Below are 9,886 nucleotides of genomic sequence, written 5' to 3' on the forward strand. Positions count from 1 at the left end.
TATTGTTTGTAATTTGGGTGCAGTAGGCAAGCGGCGTGGAACCGCATTCCATTAGCGTATCCTTCGTGTGAGTTCACACGATCGTGTTCGTGTGAATTTGCTCCTTCGCTATTTGCCTTGCAGCCCGTCATTGTCATGGGAACACAATGGCGTGTCCTGCACACCCTCTCACGTGCATACCGAGCGCCTAAAATGACCCGACCACGACAGAGACATTTCTTATAGGGCAGAACAGGGTCTCGAGAAATTAGCCAGGCAGCAATTATGTAGGTATTTTGCCTGTTTGGCCGCGCAAAAAAAGAAACGGAAGGAGTAGCTTCATTTGTATATCGTGTGAACTGTGTACTGTGTAATTTATATCCATACGCTATCCCATCAATGCAAATTAGTTCATTAACTCATTTCGGTAGGACAGAGGCGAAGCCGGTCTCAGCCACAGGGCACTGGACTCGGGCAGTGATTGGCCGGACAATGGCCGTGCCGATACGATCGTCTGCGCCGCAGTGCCGCGGTCAGTCGGCCGGCCAGTTCCGAGCCACTGCCCTGGGAAGGGGTACGGAGCGCCGGCCAGTTCCGAGCCGCTGCCCTGGGAAGGGGTACGGAGCGCCGGCCAGTTCCGAGCCGCTGCCCTGGGAAGGGGTACGGAGCGCCGGCCAGTCAGGTGCCATGGCAGCGTCCGGTGTGAAATGATGTCGGCCCGTTCCGCAGAGCGACTTCCGACAAACAACAGCAGCCCACTCGGGCTGCCCGCAGCCTCCCTATCACTCATAGAGACTGTCCGCCTCCAGCGCCCGCCTCGCCGCCGCCAAAGTGGAGCTCAAGAACAACCACCTGACGAGCTGATGATTCCCAGAAAGCAAGCGCTTAGACTCAGTAAGAGCATCATCACGATATGCTAAATGCATTCTTTTCCAAGCCGGCGGAATGTCCAGAATCTCATCCATTTCAGTTTCTGATGTTATCACCAGTTTCTGAGATCCCTCATGTCTCAGTCTGTTGTAGAATCACCCGGACCACCCATCAGAGGCGCGTGCCGACGCCAACAGAACAGGTGTCCTCCACTCAGAGCCTTTCGCCAAACTCCGCAGGACACCTTCACCGGCGCCGGCTCTAAACAACACAACGTCCTTCCCTGCGCGGACACACGGCGGTGCCAGGAGGCGAATGTTTGCCGAATTTTCGCCCGCACCACGGCGCTAAAGAGCTCGACGTGGTAGCGACTGCGGCCGGGTGCGACACGGAACGACAGGGCGTTGGCGGCAGTAGCGATGGCGATAGCGATGGTGGGGGAGGCGGGGTGAGGGTGAGGCGATGACAGCCGGGCGCCCCACCCTGTGGGCGCGGCGCCCCACCAGGCGCCCTGACCACGGGCCAGAGGGCGCCGGCCAGCAGGGGCGCGCGCCCGGGCCGGAAACAGCTGCGCTCGAGTGACCGGCCGATTGACTGACAATTGTCCAGGTGGACGTGCTGTTGTGAGCCCTCGGCGACCTTTCAGGGGGACAGCGAGAACAACACCTCACCATGCACTTCAGTGGCCCTTCGGTGACTTCCATCAGTCCCTTCTAACCAGCCGTCATCTGACTGACGTCTCACCACACGTCACATGACAGCGATGATGAGCTAACTTCCTGGCGGGCTGGTCTACTTCACGCCATCCAGAGCAAACAAGTGAGACGTGCCTGTCAGTCGGATGACCAGAAAAAGAGACAAATCATGATTGATCGTGATCTGCCGCAGCGCCCGCCTCAAGGGTTTCTGAGCGAGGCGCCGTCCGCCAGTAGTGAGATTGAGCCCACCAGCCAACATCCAGCAGCTCACATTTATAATCCGGTGAGACCGGAGCCGTCAGCTCGTTTCGACAGCCGCGTCAAACGTCTCTGAGTCAGAGCGATCCATCTCTGGGCCGCGCCCTGCCCCGGCGGCGTCACGGAGCCATCAATCAGCCCTCTGCGCGCGGCGACCACCGGCGGCAGCGCCGGCGACTCACCGCCGCCTCCGCGGGTGGCCGGGCCCACTCGGCAGCTGCACCGCCTGTGATACGCCACCGCCGACTGTAAATATTTGTCATCATCAATCGGAGCGCGCCTGCAGACGGCGCGGCGCCGCCGCGTCCGGCCCCGGGCGCAGCCGCAGCCTCCACAGCAGCCGCCGCATCTCTGCAGCGGAGCGGGTCAGGAGGCGGCGTCATCCCAGAGGGCCAACCCAGCCCCTGCTGTGCAGCGGAGCGGGTTAGCAGAGGCAATGACATGACCAGTAGCTGCCAACGGAGCGGCTAAAGCACTGGCGTCCTACATCGATCAGCTAACCGCAACAAGTCGACCTGGAGTATGGACAACGAGGTTCATGACCAGATGCGAGTCATTTTCTCAGAAACACCGGCTCATATCCTTTGAAAGCAGCTGCCGCAATTGTTACAACGGCGGCTGACATCTATCGACTCATTGCATCACACCCATCGAGTGAGCGCGTTTGAAGTGTGCCGATTTTCCCGGAGAGATCTCATGACACTGGGGTGCAAAACTTTTACGGCGGATCACGTGCTGATGGTGTGTGCACGGGCCCAACAGAAGCCACTTGGTGCAACGCCTTCCCGACTGCAAGTTACAGAGTGAAGCGATTCGCGCGACGCGTCTATCTTGACCGCCGCACTGCACAGAAGCCGCATGACTGTCACTTTGGACAGCTGCATTGAGTGCCAACTGGCTGACGCGGTGCATCAGAGCTGCCGACTTCTGAGAGCTGTTGGAGAGAAGAGAAAATGGAGAGCAAGGAAAGAAGAGAGCAGAAGAGAGGAGAGTAGAGGGCACAAGAGTAGAGGAAAAAGAAAAAAGAATAAAGGAAAATGAAATTAAAAAAAGGCACAAGAGGAGGGCACAGAAAATGAGCAAAGTGAAGACAAGACAAAAATACCGGCGTAAGACCGTCACCAAAGTATTGTGACCCTTCCGACCCCGGCGCACCCCTTCCGTGACCTTCACGGTGACCTCTGTCGGGGCCACAATGCTGGCATCAAGTGCCACCGACTCCGGTACAACGACATCGATCCAGTGACAACGTGAGGCGTAGAAATGGGATGCTATGCCGCCGTTTGGAAACACGTATCACCAGCTAAAAGATTCCAGTAAGGTTCTACGTAAGGCAGGCCAGACGTATTCAGTAATGTGTGAATAAAACGTAACAAAGAGGCAAGACATGGTTTACTTCAATCTGTGCGAATCAAATAATCCGCTGTAAGTGGATTACATCCTGCAGAAACAAAAAATATCTCGTTGGGATATCCCAGCCCGGTGTACACGGCACAAACTTCTGCACTGTTCCCTGTGTAGGACTGATGGGTCGCTGCTCGAAACAGCAGCTCAGCAGGGCACCCGTCACCGACAACAGTCCGTTACAACGTGTAGACGATTAATCATACGTAGTGCTACAGTTGAAGTGGTTTGGAAGCCTTTTTCTGGTCATCACTTTTGACAAAGACCGGTTGTACGGCAGAGGTTGCCGAGCAAAGTACATGATTGTAACGTAGCGCCAAGTATCGCGAAAAAGGAGATAATGATTATGTCAATCGGTTCCCTAGGATGTTCTACTAAAATGACACGTAAAGAGTAGCAATAGAGAAGGAACAACACAGATTCGAGGCTTATTTTTCAAATGAGCTATCACAAAGGCGAAATAAGAGTTTGAGTTCAAATGGCATATCACCTAAGAAAAGTTAATATTCTTACAGAGTGGACGTACAGGCACACATGTTCAGATGTATCCATTGAGGAGCCATCGACTCCGTGGGGTACTCACCACGCTGAAGATTCTCCAAGTGCTCCCACAAAATGTCTCCCATCCACTGAGGAGTTCGCTCCAAAAAGTTATCTTTGCCCATCGCGCACATTTCGCGTCCGGTCATATTGAATTTGTCTATTTCCACACCCTCCATGCAGAACTCGTTTGTGGCCCAGCACAGCCAGTGCACGACATCCATCTGGGTCCATTGCCGCGGATCTGAAACGGAAAAGTGCAAGTCAGGTCAGGCCGGGTGAGGGTCGAACCAGCCCTGATAGAGTCAAAATAATTTATGCATGAAGACGGAACCAAAAGTAAGTCGTTGTAATCCTAGTCAACTTCCCGCAGGTAAACTATCGCCAGTGACAACTAACGCAGAAATTCTGCAGGAAACACTTTGTTTCAAACATGTTTACGGGAAAAACGGTCGAAAGCCAAACGGACGCAGCGGAACTCAGCGCCAGGTAAAACCGCGACCGGCCGAGCCGCTCCACCGAGTGAAGCAGTCACCACGTCGTGAACTTGAAACACGTGTAATTTAGATGCCGCACTGCTCGTTATTCGCAAACAATGCGGCCGGCGCTGTGTCAGCGCAGTATCATCCCATTGTCTTTGTGCGGCCCGGCCGCTCCGAGTCGCCCGCCGTCCCTGCAGTCGGTCTCACACCGGGAGCGGCCAGCGGCCAGCGCCGCCGGCAAAGGGCGCAATAACTTGTCCAGAAGGAGACCACTTATCGCGGGCCGGGCAGGGGCCTGGGAACCAGGCGCGCGGTGGGACCGGGCGCCCCGGCTCGGCCCCTCCGCGCGGCGAGCCCGACCGGTATCTCCGACACCGTCCTGTCCCGGGCCGTCTTGTGCAGTGTCCAAACTAGTTCCCGTCCCGCTCCAATTTTGGAGACTGTATCGAAAGCAGCCCTCAGCCGTGCCTCTTTTGCAGTAAACCGCTGCACTTTCCAAATTCGACGCAATTCGTTGCCTGTCCTCTGTCTAACCGCAAACTTTCGCCGAGCACAATCACCCTCTCTGAGCGGGGTGTCTTTGTGCGGGGCCGCGGGTCGCTCTCACGGTGCGTTCGGGAGCGGAGGGGAGCGGGGGAGTGCCACCCACCTTTGGGTATGTTGCGCCTCTCCTGCTCTTTGTTCCAGTTGTCGAAGGAGGCCATCAGAGCGTCGGCAATCTTCTTGTTGGTGCCCGGGGTGAGCGGAGGTACTTGATTCGGCAGGTCTGCGGGAGAGAGAAAATGAAACTGTCAGATAGGGTACAGGAGCACTTATTGTTATTGTGCACATTTCGGATGACTTATATAAGCTACCCTTTTATGGAATCATTCGTATACAATGTGCAAACATGTAATTACCAGTACATGTGATTCGTCTCACAGCGCCCTAAAACCAAATCACTAGCAAAAAAAACTTATGCATCACATCGTACGTCTAATACACTCTCGCATAAAAACAGAGAGCCATTCATATTTCTGTCGAAAGCCCGTTCACACCAATTGTGCCACGGCCGTGTGTTGGGTACACACCCCCGTCCAAACCCAGGCGTGTGCTCTAGCACCTTGAGGTGCAGCTTGGTCAGGCGTGGCTCACCAGGTACCGTATAATCCACGATCATTGCATGTCAGTCATGCACGCTCGCACCTCCAAAGAAGCCATTCTTTCACGCACCGCTGTTAAACACAAGAGTTTCCAGGAAAAAAGTGGACCTCTCAAATGCACTTTCCTGGTGCTACACAAGCCAAGCAAAAGTAACAAAAAGGAAAATAAACTATAGCATTACTAGCAAAAAGTACGACAGTTAAGCTGTTGGCGCCTATGTGTGCGTGTACCTTGGCAATAGCCATCCTGACGTTTATGGGCTTCATTTTCCCTTTATTTGCAGTTTCGTTTTTTTCTTTTCAAACATTTTGAGCACACATCACTTCGAGTAAACGTTATGAACTTATGACGCGACCCGGCATAGAATTGCCAAAAGCATGCATCTGTGCGCCTAGCCTGTAAGTATGTAAATATTTGCTGCGTTTAGAGCGTTCAACTTGGCTTTCCAAATTTTGGCCAAGGGTGACTGTTGTCGCCCAATATGACAACGGAGACTGTGTGCCACTGTCAGCCATCGACCATCGGCAAAGATACGATAACGCAAAATAATTCCAGTCTGTCAGAGCCAGCCCAGAATGAAGAAGCACCAAGCTGACCAAACTTTCGTCATTTGCGAGGGACCGGACAGACCAGACCAGGACATAGACCAGCAGACCAGGACATGAACCAGACCAGGACCAGACAGACCAGGGGAGCGGACCGCCGGGACCGGGGACCACCGCCGCAGCTCGCCGCCGACACCGCAGTACCTACCGGACCGTACCGTCGGCGGCGGCAGCAGCGGTAGCGACCACCGAGCGACCTCGGCCGACCGACCCCCACCGGGCCGACCCCCTCCCTGGACCCGGGCCAACATCAACCCCATGAAAACATCGACTCTACACGGACTGCGGGCTGCAGTTGCAATTGGCAATGATCAAGCGTATCGCTTCCGCCGCGGAGCTGGCTCGCGGCCTGCTGGCAGGGTCAGAATGGGCCGGGTCACCGGGCAGGGCCTCCCGGGTCTCCCTGCCTACCTCGCGCCTTCTTGTTGGGTTTGAGGAGCGCAGCGCGCGGCAGCACCGGCTCCGGCTTCTGGAACATCCTGCTGTTGAGCATGTGACTGGTCTGCGCCATGGCGGCGCGCTCGCAGTCCCACCGGTCGTCAACACTCGGCTCCGTAAGTCCAATGGCACGCGCACCGCTCGCACCGTCCGTACCGCACCGTCCCCCGCGCGACACTGACGCACCGGCGGAGGCGCGGCGGGCGCAGCGCTCCCCTCCCCTCCCCTCGCGGCGGCGGCGGGGGCGGCACGCCGGCCGGCCACCGGCGTCTCGGCTCGGCAGTCGGCCACCCGCCGGCCGCCGCTCTCCGCCGTCCCGTCACCCGTTCCCCGACGATCCGCGGCCTTCGCCTTCCGTCGCTGCCGACGATATTCCGTCGCGTCGGCGCCGGATACAGTACCCCTCCCCTCCCCGTGACCCATGCCGCCCCGTTTCCGCCGCCCGGCCCCGGTCCGGGAGTCGCTAATTACCTATCCGGGTCCACAACAACTCGCTCAATGAAGTTTATGAATGAATAGCCTCTGCGCGGGCGCGCGGTGGGCGGGGCTCGGGGCGGCGCGCGCGCTGATTGGTCGGCGGGCGGACGGTAGCAGGTGGGCCCGTGGGAGGTGGCTCGGCGGTGCGACGACGGCCGGTGAGACGACGGGCCGAGACTCGGCGCCGGGCGCAGCGCCGCCAATCGGAGGAACGGCCGGCCCGCCGGAACCGACGATCACCGACCGGGAGAGAGACGGAGAGAGGGTGGAAACGGGGAACGGTCAGGGTCACAGGACTGAGGGCAACGAGGTGGCGCTGTGAGAGCAGTGGAAGGTGGTGTTACAGGATTTGAGAATAAAATAACATTTTACTTTTTAAAAATTATTATTGTCAGCAGGCAGGCTCCCGTATCTTTTAATTGCTTTAAGTTTACAAACGTGAAACACTCAACGTTTGACCTGTGCCAAAAATTAAAAAAATCAATAAAAAAAGAGTAAAATATCACCGTTTAGACAAAACGTAATTCAGTTTTCGAAATTCCATGATCAATAATCCTGAGGAAGCATTTTAGCCGCGGATGCACAACTCTTCGAGTAACAGATGCAGAATCTTATGAAAGATGTTTTCAGAATCGCACGATGACGAAAATCCTGTTTATAACGACAAAATAAAACATAGATGCAGATGCGTCACGAAAAATCGTTTGGGTGTGGCGAAATAAGGAGCCGACATTTTCACCTAGCCGGGCCAGGGGAGTTCACGCACCCTAAGGGTTTTCGCAAATAACGTAAAAACGGCGGCGCGTAGCGCCGCTAAATTTGGCATACCCTATGAGGCAACCTTTTGCCACCTTCCCTGAAAAATTCAGATCCCTGTCATTTCAGGTCAGGTCAGGTCACCGGGTCAACAAAACCAGTACAATGTCAGGATAAAATTGGGCTATATTAGCGGCAACGGAATCGTTGAGTTTATCGTTTAATAGCGTAAGAACCGTAAGGCGTAGAGCCACCGAATTTCAAACACAACTTGGGGCAGCCATTTGACATGTGTCCTAGGTGTTTTGTGTACTAGTGACCTCAGGTCAGGTCACAAGGTCACAAAAACCGGTACATTGTCAAAATGGCACTGAAAATACGTTATTTTGTCAGCGAAATCTAGATTTGTTTATGGTTTTGATTCAAACTGGCATGATATGCTAGGCTCACCGAGTTGTATAGCCTACATCCAGTTTTTCAAGTTCGGGTTACCTGAGGTCATCTAGAGGTCACGACAAATTTTTAAGAAAATTTGTTTGAAAAGCTCCAATTGTAAAAATATGCTCCATTTCAACGTTTTTGTGTTGTTTTAGCTCCATTAAAGACGAATTCGGTGTTTGCTTGCTGGAAAAACACTTAAGTCAGGTCATCTGAGGTCAAATGAGGTCAAAATACGTTTTTGCTACTAACTTCGCACAAAATGATGCTAGAGTTTCAAAAATGGTGTCATTGTGATCCTTGTGATCAGCCGAATCGAATGATATGCGATATGATGCAGTTCGATTAAATTGAACTTAATTAATTAATTTAAGTTCACTTAAAACTTACGGAAATTTAAGGTTCACTTATGTTCGTAACAAAGTATAATCGTATCATTCGATGTGCACGAACGTGCTGCAGTTCACTGGTTCTTTTGTTTTTGCTCTATCCTAATTAGATCAAAAATTATAAGCGAAAACTTTTGACCTGTTTTAGCGAAATTTATACATCTACCTACATATACCCCCAAAACCCACTAAATATTGACCTAGAGCAATCAAATTAGCACAGGGCGAAATCTCCTATGGGCCCACATACCCTGTGACTAATTTGGCGTTTCTAAGTGCCATAGGAGCCAATTGCCAGGGGGGGTCGTACCAACCCCTCCCCCTGGCCGTCCGCGTTATGAAAAAGGCCCTGGCCTGGCGACGGTAAAGAGCAGCTGTAATAAAGCACCAGCCACCAACCCCAAGTAAGGATGAAAAAGGCAAAAATGTTCTATATAAAATCAGCCTGTGATGTTAATGTTTTATACTGGTATATATTTTATGCTGGGCCGAGCCCATTTAGAGATGCCCGGCCCAGGGACCCGGTCAACCACTGGGTCACCGGGCTGCTGATCGCATTCAATGAATTTCACCGCCGCCGCCGCCGAAAGATCAAACGATGGCATCCGCTCGGTAACTGCACTAACACTGGCTGGGAGGGCGCTGCGCAAAGCCGGGGTGAAATCGCTGCGGGACAACACCCACGACACATATACCTACAGGCAGACACACTACACTGCCATAAGGATCACGGATCTATGAAACACATCACGTAACATGTCAGTCTCATTACCTCAGTCTGGCAAAAGTCGAAAATGCCGAAAATGTATGTATCATACCAGCCATACCATGTCAGGGTCCAACATTTCTAACACATACCATTCTTTGTCACGACAGGTTAGTCAGGTCACTGAGGCTGTCATCCACGTCACAAATTGCACAATCATATCAACCACCGCATAGTTCACTTCAACCGCACCAGCCCTATCGCACCAACCATATCAGCCTCATTCCTTATCGGTCGGGAAGGGGTGAACTACCGTCACCTCAGAACCCCCACACACACCGCCCGGTGACCACAATATCAGGCCGGCAGCGGCGGTGGCGGTGGCGGTGGTCGGGTGATTATTACCTCAGCGGCAGCCGGTATCACCACAGACACTGGCGGCGTTGGGGGTAGGACTTCTGACGGCGAGTCTGTGGCCGGGACGGAACGCTGGGGTCCGTCAGGGCGGGCGGCCATGTGACGGGTCGGACAGACTGGCCGTCATCAGATGACGGGAGGTGTGTCGGGTCGGCTCGTGGAGGCCGCACGATGGCAGACTGCGTGGCACCGATGGGAAAAGATTCAAGCTTATCCCGGTTACTGGCGTTCGAAGGGCAGTCCCATCACTTGACCCTCGCCAGGGGAATGACCCGGTCCTCAAAAG

At 54.1% G+C, this 9,886-nt stretch overlaps 1 protein-coding gene across 1 annotated transcript in view; it reads right to left on the reverse strand.

Annotated features, from left to right (window-relative positions):
* Positions 1-6,648, reverse strand: part of LOC122382562 (protein C-ets-2-like) — a 28,842-nt gene extending 22,194 nt beyond the window's left edge. Inside the window, exons 1-3 of the mRNA XM_043368061.1 lie at positions 6,391-6,648; positions 4,881-4,997; positions 3,793-3,993 (exon numbers count right to left, since the gene is read on the reverse strand). Of these exons, the coding sequence (XP_043223996.1) occupies positions 3,793-3,993; positions 4,881-4,997; positions 6,391-6,490 (418 nt within the window). The 5' untranslated portion in view covers positions 6,491-6,648. The remainder of the gene's footprint in view (positions 1-3,792; positions 3,994-4,880; positions 4,998-6,390) is intronic.
* Between the last annotated feature and the right edge of the window lie 3,238 nt (positions 6,649-9,886).

The sequence above is a fragment of the Amphibalanus amphitrite genome, unplaced genomic scaffold, assembly GCF_019059575.1.
Source record: "Amphibalanus amphitrite isolate SeventyFive unplaced genomic scaffold, NRLGWU_Aamphi_draft 000142F_arrow, whole genome shotgun sequence".
Classification (NCBI taxonomy): domain Eukaryota; kingdom Metazoa; phylum Arthropoda; class Thecostraca; order Balanomorpha; family Balanidae; genus Amphibalanus; species Amphibalanus amphitrite.